The sequence below is a fragment of the Zonotrichia albicollis genome, chromosome 4 (assembly GCF_047830755.1).
Source record: "Zonotrichia albicollis isolate bZonAlb1 chromosome 4, bZonAlb1.hap1, whole genome shotgun sequence".
Classification (NCBI taxonomy): Eukaryota; Metazoa; Chordata; class Aves; order Passeriformes; family Passerellidae; genus Zonotrichia; species Zonotrichia albicollis.
The window spans coordinates 24508518-24533961 of NC_133822.1; the positions used below are offsets into that span (position 1 = coordinate 24508518).

The 25444-nt window shown below is 38.1% G+C and overlaps 1 protein-coding gene across 1 annotated transcript in view; it reads left to right on the plus strand.

Moving 5' to 3' along the window:
• Positions 1-25444, plus strand: part of TRIM24 (tripartite motif containing 24) — a 56605-nt gene that overhangs the window by 1274 nt on the left and 29887 nt on the right. Inside the window, exon 2 of the mRNA XM_074539138.1 lies at positions 19725-19843. Coding sequence (XP_074395239.1) covers positions 19725-19843 — 119 coding nt within the window. The remainder of the gene's footprint in view (positions 1-19724; positions 19844-25444) is intronic.

Sequence of the window (25444 nt, forward strand, 5' to 3'; positions counted from 1 at the left end):
TCGCTGTAGAAGGTGTGGAATAAACGCCTTCCGTTTGAAACGATTTTCCTAATGTTTTTGACTTTTTCCCCCCTAGCCCTCTTAGGCTAGGTCTAATGGATCACTTAGTTTTGTTAGAGGCAGTTTCGTCTGAGAAAAAAGTGCAAACAAGCATCCTGTAGTGGAAGCTGGTTGAGGTCTTGGTAAAACTTGTATAGGAAAAAGGAAGTGTGATGGAAATTGAGCTAATCCATAGGTATTAGTGGAGGTTGTACTTGCTGGAATGTGTAGCAAGGGCTCAAGTGAAAAATAAGTAGCTCCAGGTTGACATTCTTAAGTCCTTTAAGTGGACTTAGGAAAACTTGACTGTCTTGCCAGAGTTCTGACCAAAGATTAGCGGCAATTCGTAAAGGAGACACCCTTCTTCAGAGAGGGAAATATTTGGAGCAGCTAAAGATTTGCCTCAGAATATGTGAGAAACTCCCAAATATGTTAACAGGATATGCTGAACTCTTCATCTATGTGAATGTCTGTGTTGGTACATTCATTCAGTCTTTAATTTTAGCATGTAAAGTCTGTCGTAGTCAGACTGCCTAATCAAAAGTTACAGAGTGGGAAAATCTGTAGGACCCAAAGCTTATATACTTAAGCTTGATTGATTCAGGACGTGTTATTGCTCATACATCTATGAGTAGAAATGGGAACTTCTGCATGGGAGAACAGAAAAACACAGATTCTGGAGTATGATGAGATATTTCAAGATGAGATACTTGGAAATAGGAAAGAGGGCATAGATACAAGCTCAGGAGTTTGCAAGGTAGTGTAAGAGGCAATACCATCATTGTCTTCTGAGATTAGAAGTCATGAACAGCAGAGGTCCATTCCCAGATGTTTGTATAAATTAAACAGAAACAGGGATCTGAATGAGAAATGAGGTGCATCATAAGAATTAAAAGATCAGTGCTGTTCAAACATCTGCTTGATAATGAATCACAGCAACAGTGAGCTTGTGGCTCTGTCCCTCCTTTCGATTGTGAGTTGGTTCTGTATGAATGATTTCACAGTACATACTCCTCCTCATTCTACAGATTTGCAGACATACTGTATTCTTGGTGACAATTATTTTTATCCTGTTGACTTTTCTCCCAAGCTACTTTTATGCTTCCATACTAGAGTTCATTGTCCAGTTGGAAGAAGAAATTCAAACTCACCTTGAGGCATTTTCTATACCTTTACTTGTCATGTGTTTGTCCTGGTTAAAATGACAGGGACTGGATATTAGCTAGCTATGGCCAAACTTGGTGAAGTGCATTGTCTACTTTGTTTTCCAACTGGTACAAAAAAACCTGTGAATTTGAAGTTAGGATTAGGAAAATATCCCCCTGTTATCATCCAAAACTGATTATATAGAGGAAATTTGTTACAAGTAGAGGAGTCATTAAATTCTCACAAGATGGTAGGAAGGACCAAAGTGGTGCAAAACTGTCTCTTCTGGTAATATGTTGTACAAACTGCTTAGGAGGAATGACATGAAGAAATGAATGGAAGAGTATAATCTTAGAAAGCTGGATAACAAATGACTCTTCTGATGTAAATTATGAAATTACTGTGGCTAAACTGAAGAAATAAGCATCAAGGAAGCTGTTTGTGCTGGAAGGAATGTCCTGAGTAAGGAACACAACAGAATTGCAAATTTTGAAAATGTCCTGAGAGATAAGCAGACAGGCTGCTTATGCACCTATGCTGAGCACTTGAGTTGCACAAAAAGAAGCCTGAAGGAAGATTGGTACAAAGGAGTCTGTCTTGAGCAAAAGAGAGGATGTGATTTGAAAAGTGCTTCACCTAACCAGCCTTGTGTGTTGTATGGACACTGAAATTAGCTGAGAAACAGGCAGCTGAAGAGGTTGAGCTTCAAGTATAATCTGTAGAGACTTTGTCTGTCCATCAAACTGTTTCCAAGAAGAAGCATTTGTTCACTTTACTGGAATAAAGTGTGCCTTCAACTTCCAGCATACAGACGAGTTTATTTGTTGGCTCTCTTTCTGTGAAGATTCTAACAACTAATTAAGGAGCTGTGAAAGAAAAGACTTCAAGCTTAAAGCGAATTAAGAGTTCTGGAGTTGCTCACTTGAATACAAGATTCAGTATGGATGAGAGCAGACAAGTGGCAAGACATACAGAGGAGTTTGATGTGATAAATGTTAACTATTATTCCTCTTGCAAAGGCAAACTGGTGGAGAGGCCAGTTGGTATGGATGAATTCTATACTGCCACATGCACTCAGTTTTAAAGTAGAATAACTTCTATAGAAAAGAAAACCCGGAGTTTCTGATTTCTCTACCATTCCTGAAGTTGGAGGTGTTGAAGAATCATCAGTGTGTCAGACACCAGTGGTTTTAGCACTGGAGAGTTCACTGCTTTCTGGATGTTCAGTGGTAGTTTATTTGCTATAGGTGATAATTTTGGTGTTGCACTGCCAAAAAATGACAGAGCATTATGGACTGCAGGGAGTGCTGCAAGAGCAGCTCTGTAAATGTGACGCTGGCTTGTCAGCAAGTATCTACAGCCACCTCTACTGTTTGGCTAAGTTCATATGGGTTTTCTTTTTGTTTCTCAAATGGCCATTCTTACTGTCCACTTGTGTGAGTTACAACTGGAGCATACACAAGAAATGCTGCTGTTAGAAGTCTGCAATTTGCCCAGATTTTGTCTGGGCTGCACTGCAGTGAGTAACCTGTAAGGGTAGTGTTTGTAACATGCAGACCCTCATAGAACTCTTCTGGAATTTTCAAATGTGATATAGGTACGTGAAGGCTGTGAAGTTGGACATTGAAATTCTGTCCCTTCTCAAAACTTTTAAAGCTGCAAGTAGCCTTGTTTGTTCTTTGTCATAAATCTGTACATGAAGTAGACTTTTAACTGGTGTGGGGGAAATATTTGGGAATGGAATGGCATAGCAAAGTTTTATGCAGCTATCATAATGAAATCTTACTAGTGCCCATGCCAAAATAGTAAAGGGAAGTATTTTTTTTCTGTAACTCGTCTATAGCAAACCTGCTAGCAAACAAATTTAAATGAAGCTGTTAGAAGCATTTAATATGTGGACAATCCCACTATCTAAATTCTTGGGGAGTGTCTGGGCTGACATTTTAAGTATATTCAATACATGCTGTTAAATAGGGAATAAATACTTCAGAGTTACTAAACAAGGATTCAGAGGTGTTCATGTTTCAGGTTATTACTTCCCAGAAATATGTACTTGGCAATACAGTTTGAAGTTCTCTAATGATGCAATGAAGACCTTACCCTTGACATCCGCTCAGATAAGTGTGTGGCGTCTGCTTTTCTATGAAATCCCACAGGCAGTCCTTTTACAGATAGGCTCAAATGCTTTCAGCTTCTCATTTGGTCTTTACATCTGGACTTTCTGGTGTCATTGCTTCATTTGACCTTGAAAATACAGCTTTTGATATCAACTTAAATTTTGTTACTTGTTTCTTTAGTTACTTCCCTCCTTTAGTTGGATAATTATTGGGATCCTTATTACTTAGTTTGTAGGATAGAGTACCTTCATTTGAAGTTTCTTATGGTGAAGTTCAATTTTTCTTCCACATCTTGGTAGTCTAAGAAGACTTAAGATTCTTTTTCTAAATCTGCTGCTACAAATTATTATTTCCATTTCATCATTGATATTGCCACTTGCTTACAGTGAATTTTCTCCATTTTTGCCATTACAAAGAACCCATATTTTGTTTGTGTGGCTATACACTCACACTTTCACAGGCATGGTTGCATCATCTTGTTTCTGCTTTGGTGCTTTAAGAAGTAAATTTTTTAATCTCCAACATAAGGAGATTCGAGAGTGCTAATATTTTGAAATGTTATATTTTATATATATGTTGGTATTTTGTATGTTATAGGAATACATATAGGAAAGACATGTCTGGTGTTCATTCTGTTTTGGATTTGTGCTTACTTTGAGTTGAAAATTCCCAGAGTCCCAGATATTGCATATGTGAAATTAATTTAGCATTGTTACAGGTGAAATACAATATTATTGTATTGCCTGTAATGTTGGTTTTTTTAACCAAGAGTTTAAAAACTAGTAGAAGCTTAAAATATTAATATAAATATTAATGGAGAAAGTTCTTATTTTTCTAGTTGTAATACCCTTCTTTTAGAGAAAAGTATGATCTGGAGATAGATATGATGGGATATGATGCTTACTGTACAAGTGTAATTTGAAGTAGGCATATGCTTGCCAAAAGGTACTGCTTTCTCTTCTACCAGGAATTCCATAAAAATCTGGAGGCATGCCTATACAGCCTTTATTAAGGCAGGCAACTGCATGTTGAGGAAATTAGCTTGAATCATGCTTGCCCTGATATATGATTAATGTAAGTATGTAATAGATGTTTATTGCTTTATGTATGCAGAGTAGTGTTTCTAGGGTAGTTTGGGTGCATTTATGTTCTTGCTTCTTTCACCCATGGAAAGTGGGAGATTGAAAAGCTGAAGCCATCAGGAACATCAGATGAGTGTTAAAATAACTGCAGATGCCAAGCTCATTCCAGTTGGAAGCCTTAGAAAAATTAGGTTGTACAAGTTATCAAAACAGGTGTATCATTGTGTGAAACTTCTTTTCAGACAAAGACTTCTATCCTCAGAGGCCAACCTAGCTCTGTTTCAATACAAAATCAGCTAATTATGTCTCTGGTAAGCAACTAGTTTTAGCAGTGGAAAGGAATTGTAAATCATAAGGTGAAAGGATCATAAGGAAATCAAATATACTAATGTATTAAAAATTCTCAGATGTGTCTAACTGAAAATGAATTGGGTTGTTTTAATGCTTATAGTAGGGATATCTCTTAAGAAAATATCTCGTCTGAAGAGCAAGGGAAAATAGTGGTGCATATGTTCATGAAGAGGCAAGTGGAAGAATGTTTTTGTGGGCTGGCTTATTCCTAGGAAAGATGTTCTGAAGAACTACTCAGTTATGCAGCAGATCTGCTGAATTCCATGAGTGCTACAAAATGACCACATTCTCTCAACTTCACCCAGTTTGTTAAATCTGAGAAAGAAATTTTGTTGAATTTCTTGATTCTGAATGTAGTATTGTTAAAGAAACTTGCCTTTTGTACAGGTAAATCTTTATGCCAGTATTGTGTGTGTTTGCTGAGGTGCTGTAGGAGGAATTTCCATATTATTTAGTGGAATTTCCCAGTAACAGTGAACTTGCAAAGCTGGTATTTTGCCTGTTGCACCTGATCTAAAAACAAGCCAGGGGAATACCAAAAGGAACTTTAGGTGAATTCTAAGTAGGACTGTATTTCAGGATGAGTAAGAGACTAGATTAAAAAATCCATTATTTCTGAAATTGGAAATTCAGGCTTTTAAAAGGTTTTTGCAGCAAAATTATATACTTTAATACAGCAGTACAGTGGTTTGACCTTGGATGGATGCCAGATGCCCACCAATTGGCAAATTTAAAGGACACGGAAAAAATTGTTTCATAAAAAATTGATGCTTTTAAATTGATGCAATGGTGATGCTTTTAAAATTTACCTCAGTAATTAGGTAGCTATGGAGTTGTGTATGTTTAAAGTAGGTGCTTGCAGTTCAAATGTGCTTTGAAGGCTTCAGTGCCATAGTTGAACTGACCAAATCTATTTTTTCACCTGCTGGCCAGAGGGTATGTGTAAAACTCTTTCTTTGCCATCAAAGAAAGCATTAAACAGTTGTGTAAAGTAAGTAAGAAAATGACACATTTTTTACCAGGAAACAGTCTTGTAAAATCAGCTATGAAACTGAAGGTAGAACCCAGGAATGTCCCTAATTAGTTGACACTGTGTCTCCAGTGATTCAAGTAAATGCTTATCTGAAGCTTTTATGTGGGACAAAATTGCACATTACCTTACATACATTATTAACGTGATAGAGGACTGATGTGAAACAAGGTTTCTAGTTATTTTTGAAGTTTATCAGTGGGCTATGGCAAAAAGATGACAGGTAAGCAAGGCTCAGCTCTTTAAACTGCACTCATGGGTTTTGAGGGCCCTTGTTTGTAACGTGGATTTGGGTCATGGAGACATCCTCATTTCAAAAAAGAAATCTGGTGCTAAATCCTGTGTAAATGGGAGTACATGGACAGGGGAGCTGAGCCATTTGCCTTCTGAATGCAGAAAGATTTCTGCTTCTGATTAATAACTAAGTTGCCACAGGCAACTTTCTATTAAAATGGAGAGTTTCCCTTTCAACTGTAGTCCCTCAAGTGAATATAGTTTGAATTTGAATAAAACAGGACTGTAGTGCAAATACTCTTTGAACTAAAATGATTGCCTAATTTGAAAAGTGACTGTATAATTTTCCCAGTGAGCTAACACATCTGTCTGGACTGTAGCTCATGAAAAAGAAACAGGGCTATTTTAACATACATGCTGACTTGGAAACCCCCCCTGTATTTTCTAGGATGCCTACATGAGGTCAGAAAGCATTTAATAAAAGTTACTTGATTGGCTTCATTTGTTTCTAGGCATGCTCTAGAGTTTGAGTGTGGACAAGGATGTGTGGAGCTGAAGTTTGCTGAACTGATGCTCTGATCCAGCCCTCACACAAGTTGATGTTGTGACCCTGCAGTGCCAGGGTACTTGTAACACTGATGCTCTTAGGGGAGGGAATGCTGGCAGCTGCACAGGGAATGAGTGGGTGGAAAGGAAGAGGGAGAGAGCTGCAGCACTGCTGGGACTGGAGAATGAGACATTTTAAAGTGGGAGCAAGGTTCTAATTTTAAATGCAAGGTGCAGTGCCTTGACAAAACAGCCCAGCACCAACAAGTCTGTTACTAGAAATAAGCAGTATGCAAAATTGTCCTGAACAGCAGAAGTGTGAATTGAAACACATTTTTTTTTTTTTTTCTGTCATGGACTTTGCTTTAAAATGAGTAAAGTAGTTGCTGAAATAATGTAAGAGTGTCAATTACATGCCCTTCTCACCAGTTGGTTTAGGAAGGGGTAGCAGCTTTGAAACTTCTTTGCCTTTGGAAAAACTTTGGTGATTTGTAACTATTGTTTTCAACAGTTTTCAAGTAAAAGTTGGAATTCATAGCATTGCCCAGCTGACAGTAGACCAGAAAACCATTTTAGTCTGAGGACAGTGGAACAGAACAGCACAGCCTTGCAGGAATAGGTAAAGGATGTAACTTAGGCAAACAGAAGTCGTGCAAAAGGCAAGTGGGATGCCAGCTCAGCTCTGCAAGGCTGACAAAGCAGAAGTTACAGAAAAAAATGATATTGTGCTTACTCAAAAGTGGAGGTCTGTGGCTGCATTTCTCTTCACAGAGAAAAGCAAGGCACAACTTCCCAAGGATATTTCTGGGATTCACCGTGCTCAGCCTTGGCTGCAAACTCCGCCCAGTCTCAGGGTCACGGTTCTTCAGCTCATGCTACGGCCAGTGTGGGATTCACCACTTATAGTGAAAACAGGGCAACCCTGACAAAGGGGAGAGAATGACAGGGAGGACTCCATGGATATCAGAAGGCTAATTAATTACTTTATTATACTATATTATTCTGTACTATGTTACACTACATCTAAACTGAAACTGCACAAACACTCAACTGCATGGAATCTCATGACTGTCAGCCAACAGTCCTGACACACACACACACACTCACACACACACACACACACACACACACACTCACACACACGTGGGTTCAATTGGTCAATGAATCAAAACACACCAGAATCCCATCAAGCAAATTCCTTCAGGTAAATAATCTTCCTCAATGCATTCCACTTGTTCCAAAACACAGGCACAGTTGATGAGATAAGAGTTATATTTTCTTTCTCTGAGGTTCAGAGAATGTGAATCCCAGAAATATCCTTGGGAAGTTGTGCCTTGCTTTTCTCTGTGAAGAGAAATGTGGCCACCGGGGTCAAGGAACAGCCACCTCAAAAGGACCCTGGACATTGAGGGCCACTGAAAAAGACCCCCAAGGAATCCTGTAAGGACTCCCAATAAGGGGTGTGACTGTGTCAGATAAAGTAATACATATTCATCAAGTAAGGGGGGATAGCTAATGAATATGCCACCAGTGTGTATGATGAGAACCTGTTGGCTCAGGGAACTTGATTAGAGGAAGGATCCTCCAAGGGACCAGTGCACTGCAGTAAAGACTGCCAGCTTTGTCATACTTAAAACTTGTTAAATAGTTTTTATCTGGCTGGTTTCAGTATCACGGCCCCAAAGTGATAAATTACGGTAGCAGGCAACTCATCAGTTGGACACAGATAAAGACAATCTGTTTAGCAGACAAGCTTTGTTGAATGAATGTAGAGCTGTATAATGATGGGTTGTGTCCCGTAGCAGGACCTCAGTAATGGCTGGGAACTTTGAAACTCTGGGGGTCTTGTATGTCTGGATTATATATATCTCTTTTGTGTGTTTACAGATTCCTACCTTTTCTTGCTTAAGCAGTTGGTTTTTCAGCACTCAATAGTTCTGTTCCTTATTTGGTTTTGTCTTGTTAAGGGGCATTTCACACATTAGCAGCTATTGTTCTCAGTTGTTTTAGCTTATGGGCTGGTTGTTGAGCTTACTAACTACAGACTGCTTGGCCTTCAATAGTTCAGTTTTATCCTCCCTTTGGGAGTAGGGACTGAGAGGGTATAACTCATTGCTTAGCATATATTGGAAATCACTAAACTTAGAGTACTTAGATTGTTTAGTTTAATCAACTGTTAAAGGAACTTTATCTCCTTTAGAAGTTCTAAAGTTTTCTTCAGTCCCTTCTCTATGCAAGAAACTCAAATGTGGTTTCAGAGCTCATGTGTTAAATGTTGTCTGAGTAAGTATTACCTCAAAACAGACACATAGAATTCTTTCCTTGGATAAGCATAGCTGGTGTTCAGATAGAGCTGCTAGCATCTCTGGACTCCCATACAGATAAACTTTCTTCAAATATTGCACTCCAAGTTGTTAAATAGAATGTTTATTTTCTGCTTCATAGCAAAGGCAGAGTCCAGTCTTGTGAAAGAGTGTTCAGAAGTTTCTGGAATGGAACATGTGGGAGGACCTGTGGTCTTCCTTCATCTAACAGTGAATTTTAAACAAAAAAACAAAAGAAAATACTCTTATGTTTGTCATAACTCCTATTTGTACCAAAACAATGACTTGCAAGTATTGCTTCTATCACTCAGTAAACAAGTATTTGATATATAGGCTGTTGGCACAGGCACCTTCAGTAAAATTGTGTGCATCTTGATGGATTGTGCAGGGAGACAGCACTCTTGCCTTTTGCGTTTCAAAAATGGCCTTATAGCTGGACTAGATACAAATTAGAAGCAAAGCCATGATTTGTGGTGGCTCATGTGTATTCTAGATTATTATCACGGCCATTGACACTCAACAGGGCCAAAGAGCTCTCATCAAAATAATGATTTTAGAAACCGTTTTGGCAAAATGAAGATGACTTTGCTTATGGGTATCCCAAATGGATACCCATAAACCAGCTCTTCCACCCTTTGTGCAAGAGCTGAATGTAGTCTGGATTCTTTAAGAAGCTAAATGCTAATCTTACATCTTTTAAAAGTCCATTTAGCAACAGCATTATTGTATTGTTTTCCAATCTGATTGTTTGTATTGTGTGGGCTTTTTTCCTTTTCCCCGCTCCCAGTTCCATTGAGATGAGGTCAGATTTAAAATGGTTTCTTTGGCTGCCTTTCTGACTGATCAAAATTTTTGAGAATATAGTGTAGGTGTTGTAAGCTGCAGGATGTCTGGCTTCAAACTTTTACCAGAATCACTGTTGTTCTGGCTTAAAGTTGTGGCTGGTTGGTTTTGCTTTTCATTTCTCATTATGCCAGACAAGTAGATAAGGAACCACAGTGCCATGGTGGAGCCCTTGTGATTATTCCTTAAAAATAAAGAAGGAATAGAAGTACAGTCCTAGTTCATTCCCAAGCTGCTATTGGATGCCAAGTGTAGTATTTCCACAACTTCATTATCAATCCTTTGAGGCAGTGGGGTGCAAGCAGGTGGAAAGAGATTGAGTGAGTGAAGAACAGAAGATCTATAAATGGCACTTAAAAAGACCAGTTTTGGTGGAAGATTAATTTTCTTAGGCTTCATTCTTTGTGCCAAGAGTGTCATGCTGGGAGAGCTCCTTTGAATGAGTTGTTCTTTAGTTCTGAGAAAGTGGAGGAAACCATAGGAATACTAGATTTCTTCAGTGGGATGTGGATATCCATTCACATCAGCCAACAGGCTCTGGCTCATGGCTCAGTTACCTACTGCAGGTTACAGCAACAGAAGGAGAAACACCATGGGAACATAAGCACTATCACTGCTGGCTCTGTAACCTGCTGTTTCCTGGAAGCTGTAGGGCAGCTGTTAGAAATCCCTGTTGTTCTTATTTGATCAATTAGTTCATCTCTTCAATCCAGAAGGAATATGTTTTATTAGTTACATTCGGTAATTTTCGTATTAATACAGTGTCAGAGGAGATGATAACACTGCTTCTTAATTAATGCTGGTTCTTGCAGGCTGCATAGCCTTGTGTGACTCTCACAATGCATATATTGCTCCAGCTTGGTACTCTTAAAGCTGTGTGGGAGCTGGGAAAAGGTGGGCACTTTGCTTTTCAAACCCTTACAATGGTGCTGTGGCATACTGGGCGCATGTAAGAGAAGAATACAAAGTGAGCTGGCTTTTTATTCCTGACCATCCACACGCAAAGTGCAATCCCTGTAAGCTGCAGTATACTTGGAGGATGTTCTTATCTTTTAATGACTAGTTTTAGAATATCAGAGGAATTTTTGCAATTGAAATGGATGCCCAGTAGTGGATAAGAGTACTATATAATTACTGGAAAGAAGTGAATGTGTTTAAGGTGTAGTTCATCTGACCAAGTGTAAACATCTGCTTTAACAAGGAGACCACTCATGACCTATTACCTATGTCTGCAATGAAGGGAACTTCATGTAATGTTTAGATGAATCCCACTGAAGGTACTCAAACTTGGCCACAGTCCAAAGAAACTTTATCCATTTTTCAGGTGTAAAATATTATTCTGTGGAATCAGCATAATAAATCAGTATTAGTTTTGTGCTGCCATTAAGAGTTGCTTTTTCATAGATGCAAAACTCCTGCCTTTATTGTTGAACAGCTTTTAAATATAACATGTAGTCAGAATAGGCTGGATTTGGGAGTCTTGGTTTATATTACTTAAATGCATTGAATGGCTTGGAGCTTTACTTTTTATTCCATTAATAATGTCTTGCAGAGCACTCAGACTTATCTGATATAAACTGCAGGAAATAGGTATCTTTATTTTTTTCTCTTACTAGAGTGGGAATTTTCATCAAGTATTTTTGGTACTTTTCATAGCCTCTGTCCCTGTCCAACAGCAAGCTTTAAAAAGATAAATCGAGAAAATTTTAAAATACTGCCAGGTCAAAGTATTTGTTATAGAACAGATTTAATTGCAACACTGATTCAAAATCTTACCTTTAAAAATACTCTGAATTTATTGATAAATACATAAATTCCTCTTTTTTGCTGTTGGGTATCTAAGTGTTGGCCAGTGTACTTGGATGGTAAATGTGCTATTACTGTACTGTTGTTGAAGAATATATTGAAGAGACATTAATTAATAAAAAAATCTCTTCTTAGTAACAATCAGCCCTTTTTTTCTCTCTACCCTCTCACCAAACAAAATAATCCAAATAAAGGCAGAGCCTATTATTTTAAACCAACATATAATTTCCATGTTATTTTAAACATCCATTCCCTGCACAAATACTTTATGGATAAAGTTGATGGAATGTTCCATTACATTTTGCATCGCTGTAATCTGTATTTTGAGATAGTTTGAAGGAAACATAACAGAGGTCTTGATGATTTCTGAACTCTGTCCTTGAGGAGAACCTCAAAATAAATATCCATGTAGCAGAATATGGACAGATGCCACGAACACTGCAGTTAACAGGTTGATGGATCTGAATATGGGCACTTCAAGATTTTAAAGCAAGTTTTCCTTTGGAGCTACAGACTGCAGTTTGTTAGGGTGCAAAGATCTGTGTGCCTCAGTTGTATTCTCCAGCAGGAATTTAAGATCACAGTATCAAAAATACATGGCATAGAATAAGTTGAAGGCAGGTAAGTTGAAATTCATCTGTCTGAACTAAAATATCTTCTGCCTTGCTGAATTTTTGGGATGCCTGTAATATTTTAAAAGGGCAGGTAAATGTACTGCACAATCCACAGGAGCCCTATTTCCTTCTGGAATATAGCTGGAAGCCAGGCAGGATATTACCTTCAAATGAGGTATGTCTGTTAAGGCACCTGAATTGCTCCCCTGAGGCTGGTGGCTGGCAAAGTGAGGGCCAAGAGGGAAGCTTGCCAAGTCTCTTAGGTAGTTTCCAGTTTCTGAGTGGTGAGCATATTGAGAATGGAAGCAGGCTGGTGAGGAACAGGTTGCAAGGATGCATCAGAGCAGTTGAAAAAGAAAGGGAGTAGCATGAGCTAGTCAAAGGCCTTGAGTTGGATTGTCATTCCTGTTTGGATGACATTTACAGTGAAATACTCTGAGTAAAGCCTGTTACCCACTGTTGTTCCCACTACTGCTTCAAATTCGGTTCCCTTAATATGATCCCGATTCTTAAAAGTTATTTTTTGAGGCTTTTTTTACCCTCACATCTGCTCAGTGTTGATGGGAACATTAAGGTAGCTGGGGCTAAACAGAAGAAGTGGGCAAAACACTCAAGAGTGTCACATGTTGGAGTGTAGTTTTCATCCACTCAACAAAGAATTAAAAAGAACTCACTCTTCCAGTGCCTGAGAAGGGCTTGGTTCTTTGGGCTGCGACTGGCTCTTGCTGTCCAAATTACATTCTGCTAACCTGCTATTTTTATAGCTGGGATTTCTGGGAATAAATGCACTGTACTGCCCCTGCTGAACTAACAGCTGTTGGTAAATGAGAACTCAAAAAGATGAAGAGCAGAGTATGAAATGTAGTGCTCCAAAGAAATTATTATTAGTATTGTGCTGTAAGGCAGGGTCCATCTTCATACCAGAGATTCTGACAGCAAATTTTTTTATCCCAGTCATCTTTTTTTTTTTTTTAATTAATTATAACATGCTGCTATTTACGGAGAAAGGTACTAATTTCCTTGTTCCAGAAACACATGGATACAATGGACTTGAGCACTGTTGGCAAGATCCAAGAGTATCTGCAAAATGATATTTCAATAGAATGTATAAATCTAAACAGCATTAAGCCCACTTTTAAAATGAAATACTTGGCTAATCAGAGAAAATAATGCAAGAGTATCACAGAATCTTAAACATCCTTGCATGTTATATGTCTGAATTCATCACATATCATTTGGAAATACTTGACAATTTCAGGACTGGAAAGAATGTATTTTAATTTTGATGAAAGAGATGCTCATCACAGTCAGCAGTGACAATTGGCTTGTTGGCAGATTCTGCATCATCGTTTAAGCACGTTCATTGCAAGACAGTGAGACTTTTTGTTCATCGTCTTGTACTTAAACATTGTCCATCCCACAATAACAATGTTTCCTTTTGTTAGCACTGTGACACTTCTGTGACACTTCTTATAATTGTGTTGTTGAAGAAAATGCATTGGACAGCTCTGTATGTGAATGTAAACTCTGCCACCAGAATTTCTTAAGGTACTCAGAAGTAGCTGGAGAGTCAATCCTTGCAAAATTTACAATTTTTGAAGTCTAATACATGCTATCTAAAATGCTTGAAGATTGGGCATGTATAGCAAAAACAATGAACCATTTCACAGAGCAGCTGAAATATTTTAATTCAGCTCTGCAGTGCTTTCCAAGAAAGTCAATATACTGCAGCATAAAAACTGGCCTGTAACACTCTTCCAGAGGGGGGATTACAGCTAATAGTCTTTGTCTGGTTTTCCTTTATTTGCATTTTAAAGGATTTAAATTAATTTAAATTAACAATTAATTAATTTTAATTTTAATAAACTTTTTGCTAGATTGGTGGTGGGTTGGAATGTTTATATCTTGGCAGTAGGTGCCAATTTTCCCTTGAGATGTGCCTGCTTATTGGTTTAACCTATCTCCCCTCTACTAGCAGCAGCAGGCTGTCACAACTAGATGGAAGCAGCTTTTTCTGGAACAAACTGGTTTGAAGAAGTTGCCAATTTTGCAGCACCAGTAGTGGCTTAATGAGAAGCAAGAGGAAAGCAGTAATTATTTTAAAAATTGATTCACACATTATTTTACAAGATACTGCCTTTCAAATTAAGTTTTCTAAGTGTTTGTTCTTAACTGGGAAACATGACCTGTGTAAATATAACCTGCTTATCCTCAAACCCATGCATTTTAATGAAAAGGCTTGCAAGTATTAATGGTATCTATAGAAAGAGCAAGAGGAGAAAAGAATCTGTAGCTCACAGTAAGAACACCCTAATTTTCTGTGTAGTTGTGTTAAAAATCTTATAGCTGGTGCTGCCTTCAATCTCTGACATACCTTTTATTAGTTTTAATTAGCATGTCCATGTTTTAAACATTTTAACTGGATGTGTAACTTGCTGATAATATTTTTTTGTTCTGAAATCTGTATGGTTAGAATTTCAACCAAAACATCTGTAAAACTGGGAAAGATTGCTGTACAAAACCCTAATTATTTATTCTGTAATGACTATGTTGTTGCAGGTAAAATTGCCAGTTGCTTCTGAGCACTCTATTTAATAAAGAGAGCTCTCTTTCAGAAAACTAGTGGGTTTTTTGACTGATTTAATCTGAAGAAAGGGAACTATTAAATCCTCCTTTTTTTAGTAAAGCACTTTGCATCTACTAACAAAAATACCCTCTTGGATCTACAAATGATCATCCAGTGGCTTTATTAAATTGGCTCTGAAACATGTTTGCAACAGTGAAGATGCAAATGAGTCAAAATTGGGGCAAAGCAGAGAGTCTCCTCCTATTGTCTTGGGATGCTTCAGTGGTCTTGAATGCACTCCCAGGACATTGAGTTTGGAGGTGGAAATAATACTGTATAACCTATAAATCCATTCCACTGAATGGCATGAGATGCCCTTGTGGATGCAGCATGTAACTTGTGAAGAAGCCTAAGAATGGGCCATGATTTTTCATACCTAAAATGCACTTTAGCATTCCTTGAAAGAGGCGCACATGTTATGAGCCTGAGACAGTGAGGGGAAACACTCTCCTCTCCTGGCACAGCCCCATTGAATCAATATTGCAGTCCCTAATCCAGCTCAGTGCATGGCAGCACAAATCTTTGTTCTCACAGGATAGAAATGAAACGAGCAAGTGAGCCAGCATTGCTACTTTAGTTAGCCATTGCTGTGTCCTGGCCTGGTTCAAGCAGAATCTCAGTGTGACATCCCACAACTGCTTGGTTTTTGTAAGAATGCTGCTCACAAGAGTGGAGGTCTTCTCTTTTACTCCTACTTAAGAGCCACAAGGGCTTGATCCAGCTCCTTTTACAGCTGAAAAAACAATGCTCCTGATGCTAAGATCCAGCTATTGAGATGTGCTTCTGCCCAAATTAGGGGTCAAACAAGATCATACACCGACGTCCATAATACAGATTTTATTTAACATGAAATGTCAGGGAGAAGGGTAGAAAGAAATGGAAAAGAGAGCAGAAAGAGAGATCAGATAATCACCACCTATACATCTAGTGGTGTCTTTTTGATCCTTCTTCACCCTGGGCTTCTCTTGCTAGTGGTATTCTCCAGGTCTTCTCACTATTCATACATATCAGCAAAGAAACAAATTACTGCTCATTGGCTACACAGTGCTACTATTCTATTGGTTAATTGATTCCCGTGCTTCTAATGCAAATTAGTACTCCTCCTCTTTGTTTGAGTTGGTGGTCGATCTCCCCCTGCTGGAATTACATTTTACCAAGCCCAGGCTGATTTCAGCACAGTTGCTGAGCTGGCTTTCCTTGTGGCCCATAAATTCTGCAGTTGTGTGACAAATTCTTCTCCCCCAGCTTTGTTAACCTCCCCCTAGATCTCCGATAACACTCAGACAACAGCACCCCTTTATCTTATCTCAGGTTCCTGCTGTGGTGGCTTATCTTACAGTCCAAGTTTCAGGTATTTTCAGGTGGTCTCAGTGGTTGGTAGTGGTCACAGATTTCAGCTTTTCCAGAACTTGGGGTGATCTTTCTTTTGCAAGTGATCTGCATACCAGCAGTTACTTCTTTACACATATTTCCCCAGTGGGAATTTTTGTTGGGATGCATTACCCAGAATGAGCTAGCCAGGTCTCACCTCTGCCAGGCCTGGAAATAGCACTGTCCTGTCACTCCATTCTGTGCTTATCTCATGGCAAAGTCAACCTGGGGCTGTGACAATGTTTGAGACAGGCAACTGTGTTAACTCCTTACACCTGGAACAAAGGAGCAGAAAAAATGTGGAATCTGCTCACTCACCATCCTCACAATTATAGTGATGATGATTATGAAACTCCTCCCAACTTAAGTCATATGTTTTCACCTTCCTGAGTTTGCTCCATTAAAGAGAAATAAGAATCTTATAGAATTACTTTGACTAATAGAAACTCTGGTACTTGAGTTTTTTTGGTTAAATTCACCATCCTGAGGTTGACTAAATCTGGGTTGAAACTGATTTGTGTAGCAGTCATCAATTCAGGATGATACCAAAAGCAAGTTTACCCTCACACAGTGGCAGAAGAAACCCCTGACATAAGGCTAGGCAGCATAACAAATTCTAGAAAAGAAAATTCATGAAGATTTTGAGAGTTTTAGGCAAATTTTCCTTTTTTCCCCCTCTCCCATGTCACACTAGAAATTCTAAATGATTTCTTGAATAGGTAGTAGGCAATATTCTGTTGGTGAAAAGGCATGTGAAATATTTGGTTTGCCTTGATATGCTTCCTAATTTCTTGCCTCCCCTTCCTTGTATTCCATACTTTAAACTCAAGCTGACTTACAAACCCTGGTTAATGCTGCTGATCTTGTTCAGTGGCTCCAGGTTTAATCTTCAGTGGTGGTGCTGTCCTCTTCCCATCCTTGTGCTGTTTCTCATGTTGCCTCACTGTAGTCAGTAGTACATTTGGGCAGTGAGGCAGAGCAGGGGATGAAAGTAAAGCTTGGGAGAGCAGGAGAAATAAATCTATGCCTGAATTGGTTTGCCAGTCTCATTCTGTGTCTATACCCATCTCCCAAACACATGCAAAGACCAACTCAAGACACCTGTGTTGACCTTGATAAAAGGAACAGAACATCGTGATGCCTGACTTGTCCAAGTAAGGGAACAATGTGTTTTAAAGAAGTAGATTGAATAACATATAAGTAGGCACACAGGATGCTCCATGTGGCTGGAACCAGTGGATAAACAGATAATGAGGAATACAGTGGCTTTTGTGGTAGCTACATAACAAGAGGCAGCAGTGAATTGTTGAATTCTTAAATTGAATTCTTAAATTGAATTCTTAAATTGAATTCTCAAGAGAAATTCAAGGAAAGGTCACCTGTAACTCTGGGGGCTGTCAGGGAATTCTTAAATTGAATTCTTAAATTGAATTCTCAAGAGAAATTCAAGGAAAGGTCACCTGTAACTCTGGGGGCTGTCAGGGAATACAATCACCAGAGACCCCTTCACAGGACCCTGTAGGAACACAAAAGGACTACTCTTACTAAGAGGTAGATGCATGCAAATTAGTTATAGAAAAAGTGATGTATTAGCCAGGAAGTACAGTGTAATCAATATTAATGATCATAATGGAATAAATACATTTTTTGTAAAGTTTAGTGACACATCAGAGTAGAGGAAATAACCTCTGTGCATCCAGTGTGCTGCAATAAAGAATGTCCGCTTTTTTTAGTACTTTAAATTGTGTTAGAAAGTTTCCTCCCGAGCTTATTTTGGTATCAACCCAGAGCACTGTGCTTTGTCAGGATCGAGAATGAACAGGGAGAAGGTGGTTTGTAATTAGTGGTGTTGAAAAATGTAAAAAATAGTCTTTTTTGGAAAGTGTGTAGCTTGAGTATTAGGAGATGTGTTCACTCTTGACTGTAAATTGATTTGCTTAATTACAGGAGAAATTCAGTACTTGCAGTTCTGCTAGCTACTTGACTTAGCAAAACTGAATTTCTCAATTATCCTTGCAGATGATGATATAAAAAATGTTACAAAAGTTGTAGCCAAAAAATGGAATTTGTATATCAAAGGAAACTGCACAAATGTGTATTGAAATGCAGACTGGTAAAATGGCACTTAGAGTAAAATCAGGCTCAACATCATAGCTGTGCAGATGAAAGTGAAATGCCTTGATATCAAGTGAAAAACTGCTTGCTGATTTTCCAGAATAAGAATTGCTTTAGTAAAATGGGTGGACTTTTATTACAGCACTGCTTTATACTGAGTTGCCAGTTAAATCTTGAGCATCTGTTGGAAGAATCTTATGAAAAAGTTACCTAAATCTTGTATGAAGCAATCAGAGTAAGAAATAAAGTTCTTCTGCAGAAAGTGAAATATTTAATAGTTTCTATACTTTTATATTTTATTGTAAAAATGAAACAGAAACTGCTTTAAGCCCACGCTGGTTTAGTTAAATATGCAAGTGGTGAGTTATATACTGATATTGAATTCATTAAGTTTAACAGGTTAAACAGATCTTTTTTAAGGCCCTAAATTTATGTTTCCTCACAAATGGGAGCTGAAGGTCTAGAATCTGTGTCAGTGTACACTTGCATGACTGTTCTACTGAAGGCTTTTTGCATGTGACTTCCATGTCCTAAGTGATTATTTCAGCCTAACTTAGTTTCAATTGCTTCCTTTTTTGGTTGTAATGACTACAGTAATTTTCTTCAAGCAAGATATCAGTGCCTAGCATTTAGAGATTTTTCTTGGATGTTAAAAACAAACCTCAGTGCTAATAGGATATTCTTATTTTCTGCAGTTAGAAAAGTTTCTGCTTAAAAATGTTTATATAGATATTTTCCATTTCAACCCACTCTACTCACAGCTCAACCCCAAGTTTTGAACTTTATCATTTCCATTCTGTTGAAAAGACTAATTGTTTAACCCTTTGTGTTACTGGTTCTCAGCTTTCTTCAACCTGGAGCCTAACTATGCTTCTGTCTTAGAATTGTACTCCATTGTGTCTTGCAGAGGAGAGGAGGGAGAGAGCCCTGCTTATTTATTCCTAAGTTTTTATTACTTTCCCTTTATGTGAATGTAGTCATGATATTAATACAGGTCAATTCTTCCTCTCTACGAGTCACCTCATTAAATCTGAATGTGCTGCATTTGTGTTCTCATGTGACATGGATCAAGGTCAGTCACGTCACACCACTGGCATGTTTGTGTGTGTGTGTGTAATACCACTCAGTGTCCCTTATTAATATTCCATACTAATAAGTGTTTACTTTAATCCATTCTACAACAAATTGTCAATGGGAATATGTTCCCTTTATAGTAAAATGATTATTTCTTTATTAGATTAAGGCAAATTCCTTATGGCATTGAAGGAGGAAAGTGTTTGACCTTGGGTGATAGAATATGTCAACAAGTAAACATTACTTCAGTGATAAATGAGAGTTTTCTTTTTCTTGCTCGCACCTTATTGACAGGAAAGTAGTATAACATCCTTTCAAAAATATTTATCTTTGCAAGTTGTCTTTAAAATTATTTAATATATCTTAGTTTGTGCAAGCATAATCAGATTTTCTTTTTTCCCCCCAGTCGGTGTTATCCGCTGTCCAATTTGTGGTCAGGAATGTGCAGAGAGACACATCATAGATAACTTTTTTGTGAAGGATACCACAGAGGTTCCCAGTAGCACAGTAGAGAAATCAAATCAGGTAAGTGCATTAACATGTAATCAAATTAACACCTTTGGACATGTGTGCATATCCTTGGCTTCTTGCTGTGTGGCCTTTTTGCTCTTCATATGCAGACAGAACTTCAACTACTTCGACATCACATGGGGTAGCTACTCTAGAAAATCAGTTAAAATGTATGAAAATGCATGTGAAGAAGATGGTTTTGTTACCTTATACTATTTTTAATTGTTGATATAAACTTGCATCTTAATAGCAAAAGATAAAAGTAAGGAATAGGCATTAGAATGGGAATTTCTGTACTTTGGACAGGGTACTTGAAGCACTCTTTGAAGCAAAGATTTGAATAACCCTACACCAGGAGATCTAAATGGACTTTATCACATTACTGACAAAACATGGCATTAAATAGCTGGAGTCCTGTTGCCAAGGCAGAGGCTCAAAATGCTAATTGGGGAGAATGGTATATTGTAGGGGTTTCTTGTTTGTTTTCCTTATATAGGCTGCCTCTTCTTCCTTTTACAGTCAAGTAATAGCCATCTCATAAAAGTTGCTTATCTGAAAGAACAGTAATATTGGGGGCTTTTTCAGGAGGCAAGCACTAGCTAGTGTGGAAGCAATACCAAACAAATAGTCACATCTGTGTAGGATCACAGCTGAACAATCTCTGTTAGCAAAACAGAGATTGCTGCATGTCTTCATTTTTAGCTAGTAAGGGAGTATCTCATGCATCTCTTTACTCAAGGACTTTTTATTAAACTCCAGGAAGTTACTGTAAATAATCCAGCCTCTTTGTATGTTGCTGCATTCTTTGTAAGAATAATACAGTAAGGTTGCTGTATCAGTGTGGTTTGCATTCCAACTCATGCCCTAATATTTGGATGGTGGTCTCCTTTTATTTTGAAAATGCCTCTTTTTCACTTTGCCATTTTAGGGGGGACTGTGTCATTGACTCTTGAGCTGTTTGCTTCAGAGGCAGTGTCTTAGAGGTCCTTTGCTGTGCCTTCTGCTCTGCTCAAGGCTTAGCTGGAATTTGTGCTTGTGTGGGAACAGCCACATCTCTTGGGAGCAGATGGCAGGAGCCAGTCAGGTTTGTGGTTCCAGCTCACTGGCTGTTGAAGGAATAAGTGGTATCATCATCTCTGAGGAACTGAACTTGTGTCTTGCAGGCCATTAAACTGTTCAGATTTTAAGGAATTTTGAAACTGGATTTCTGAGAAATGATAGACCTTACCAGAAACTGAGCTGTGAGTTGCTGGAAGTACAGGCTGTGTTCTTGCAATGTAGGACTGTTTGAACTTGGCTTTTTTTTGGATTTGGCAAGGGGAAATGTTTGGTTTTTGTTTGTCCCCTGGGAATTGCAGGATAATATCTGAGTTTTGCAGATGGTTGTGAGATTTGCATAGTCTCTCAATACTGTACCAGTAAGATTGATAAAATGAGTAGTCCCTGTTGAAAATTTGACCATAACTTTTATAGTGACTTTGAAATTAGGAAGAGAAGCAAGATAGCAAATAATGTTATGCAGAAGCAGTCCTAAATGTTTGGGGTTTTTTTTGAGAGGTGGGAGTGTCCCATAGCCTCTGCTTAGTTATATAACAAGTCTTTGAAGATACTGAGATACTGCTTTGGGGAGTGGCGATAGAAATGGATTTTTCTTTTCCCTTGGGAGTAGTAACCAATTTTTTGAAGTCTCTGATGACCCCCTCTTTCCCCTCACAATATTTTTTTTGCTTCCTGTGAAAGTTAAGTGGAGAATTCCGTTCACTGAGTGGCGTGAGCATTTGTCAGGGAGGTTCTTGAAAGCATTTGTGTTTCCTTCAGATCCTTTCTAGACTTTGCTCTTACTCTTCCATTGCATATTTGTTTCTCCCTCTCCCTGACACAAAGCAGCAGTTCTGCACTTTGAAAGCAAGTCTGTTCTGCAGCTAAGGTCCTTGGCTGAACTCAGCACACTTTCTTTAGCAGTTGAAGGAAGACCAGCAGACTTCGCTGAACCAGCAGAATAGGACATTCATGTGCTTTTTTGCTGACTTGTTTTAAAAAAAATGGAGCTAGATGTTTTGTTAGATGCCTGCTAACTGAGTGTGGAACTTACCTCTTGGAAATGAATGATGTGCAGCTTTCCTCATTTGAATAGATTTATTTTGGTATGATAATGAAAGTTTTTTTACATTCCTTTGTACCTTGACATAAGAAAAAACCTAGACTGTTCTGTAAATGTCTCTGTTGTGGAACAGCAAAGTTAAATCAATAATAGTTAAACTGATTAGTGTACTGTCCAGGGGGGAACATTATGAGGTTTAAGGATGATACAGCCTTCTAATCAGCCTGTCTTGTTTTACCTTTGGAGGAGCAAAGAGAAGAGCAAGAAAATTTGCCATTAGCATAGGCAACAGATCAGAGAAACTAAAGTAGAAAAGATACTGACACTTGCAGGAAATACTGCATCAGAGGCGATCCAAATTCTGTCCAAAACTGTGGCTATTTTATAGGATTTTTTCTACTGAGATAGTTGTTTTGTCTTAGATAGTTTTACAGCTTTATTTGAATGATTAAGAAATTAGAATGGGAAGAAAGGCAAGGGTTTTGTGCAAATATAGTTGTGGCTTAGAACCACTGGTCTGTATCTATGATTAGCCTTTTATGTTGGCAGGAAGGACTGTTTTATTTCAATCCAAAAGAGACTGCAAAAGACCTTTTGCAAATGAAGTGTTTGATTGTTTCAGATTCAAAATAGTACAAATGCTAAAGCAGTTTTTAGCATACTGAATTAAAACTGCAGGAGTGAATGGCATATCATGGAGCCTGGCGTTGTGGGAAGAGAGAAATAAGTGGAACCCATGAAAGTTCTGTCCATCAATCTCTAATCATGTTTATCTTACCTGAGCCTGATTTGGGCAGTTCAGTACAGAGCTGGCATAGCTGTGCTTTCTAGCAGTTTCTGCTGAAAACTTCAGGAGCACAAGAAGTGAGCATGAAGAAAGAATAGAACTCGAATTCCCTAGTACATGTTCCACAAGAGCTTTCCTGGGTAGCATTAAAGGTTTTGTGCTGGCTATTAGCATAGGAAACTTTGCAAAGTAAAAGAAACTCACAGGAAATGCAGTAATTGTGTAGGTTGTGGGCAGCTAGTAAATACTTTGAAAGAACAGATGCTTTATTTTTTTTTTCACATTGTGATTTATTGATAAGACTTGGCAAAATTATCAGCTTCTAAAGAGAAGTTTGAAAAAAAAATTAATTATACTTCATTCATAAGAGTGAGCAGAAAGGGGCTTCAGACCTAAGAGATGTTGCTGAAGCAAGTGCTAGGTTTGAATAAGACTAAAGGGTAGACAAGTGAGGGAAATTTAGGGACTGCAGCAGAGGAACATGGTGTATGCAAAGCCATGAAAATAAAAATGAGAAATGTGAGATTGATGCAAGAGAGAGGACCTTTGGGATAATATGGGAGTTGGTGCAGCATACTGAACCTCTAGAGCATTTTAGTCTAGGTTCTAATTCTCATAGCTCCTGTGTCCCAAACAGAATGTGTGTAAAAATATTTTTGATGGTAATAACATTTTGTATCTTTACCAGTTACTGACCTGACAGTTTAAAATATTGTACTAGGAAAGAAGAACAGCTGGGTTTTATGGGGGATGTTGGGAATTGTGATAAATGGATATGATTTGTGCTAGCTAAATTGTAACTATATCAATATTTTAGAAAATAATTGTTATAAAATAATGAAGGAAAAGTATATGTGATGAATGTTACAAAGCAGATGGGCCCTTTTGGCTGATGTGAAAAACAGGATACAGGATGTAGTATTGTAATAAGCAAGATCCCAAAACAGAAACGGCCTTGGGATAAGCAAAGCTGGGACAATTCCAGGTATGGAATCTTAAATTGTGGTTTTATCTGTCAAATAATAAGACTTATTTGGAATATAATGGTTACTTATATAACACAAAGCTTAGTGTGCGTGTGCAACCTGCCAGGTTATTCAGAGGGCAGTGAGGAAGATGATGAGCCTTCCTCTGGAAAGACCACCAAAAAGCCAGGAGACCCCTAGCAACAATGGAGCATGTGCTATGCAGTACAGTGATGTAGAGTTCAAGAACTGAAAATAGGAGGAGATTTATGGAAAATTATTGATGGATATGTATTAGCATACAGTATATAAGTGTAACTTGGATTCCTTTGTTTCCTACATGAGGCAGAGTGAGAAGCCCTCCCTGTACCCAATTGGTTTTGCTTATGCTTTACATGAACCTTAATCATACCACATTTTTTATATGCTTGATTATATTTTATATACTTGATTGTATTCATTTATATAAAATTGCTGTTCAATTACAACTGTTGCTAGATTCAATTTTGTTGCTTATTTATTAGACATATAGAACTTCATTCATAACAGGAATGTAGTAACAAGGTATCAGCTTAGATCTGATACTAGATCAAGATATTAGGAAAGCAAGTCTGACTGCCAGAGGTGATTAATAGGGGAGAATTTAGAACAATAAGTTTCTTTTAAGTTTGTATGGTGCCAGAGGAACACACTGTGTGTGTTTATTATGCTTAAACAGTTAATAAAAGCTGGACCTGTGACCAAAACATCTCTGAAAGCCAGTGGTTTATGGAGGTGGGGGACAGGCTCAGGAAGAGTCACAGTATGCTCATGTGATGTGGATATTGATGGGATGGGGGGTAAGAAGGATTTCATGCATTTTGAGCTGTCAGTACATGGGTCATATTGGGAATTACTTATAGTCTCTTCAGTGATTTTTTTATGTGCCAGGAGACAGTTGTGTCACTACTGGCATCAGTGAGTTTTGGATCCAGTGGGGGGAAAGCATTGCATCTCATTTCCATTGGTGAAGTTTGGAGTTCACTGAATATTCATCTGGACTTTGCTCTCTTCCTTTGAAACCTTTGCTTGATTATTTAATCTCTTTAATACTCAGAGTGTGTTTAATTGGAAGAGTGGTTACTTATTACAGGAGCTGAGAAAACAGGTCTATTACTACAGCTCTTGCAAGTAAATGTGTTTTTTCTGCCATAAAAGCTTGTGTATTTTCTTAAAATAGTACTTACCTGCAACATGCTGAGTAATTTCTGCTTTCATTAAATTTGACTGAAGGCTGAATGAACACTTCCTGGGGTTATAAATACTAGAACTTGTAACTGAATTAAATGTAATTGCAAGGAAAACTCAATTAAAAATAAATGTCTGACCAGAATAAAGGCTTCTAGGTTAACTAAGGAGAGTTTTCTTTGAAATCACTGAAACACTGCTTGTGTGAGTCACAAAAATGAGTTTTAGGTTTTGTAAGTGCATAACAAATATTTGCAGTAATGATACTTCCATATGCTTTAGCTGTATGGCTTAATGTAATAACTAGGAATTCTAGCAAAATCCAGCCTATATCTGAAAATGCATATTTCAAATCAGGAGTGGATAGGAGCAAATCTGATGCTACCCAGAAGGCATTGCTGTTTTGACAGCCTGAGTTATGATGTCTATGGAAAGCTTTAAAAGTCTGTCTCCTGTCCACGTGGTGAATTTGAAGTGTGTAAAGGTGGAATATGTATTTTTGATACTACAAAGGAAGAGTTTGGATTTTTTTGGCA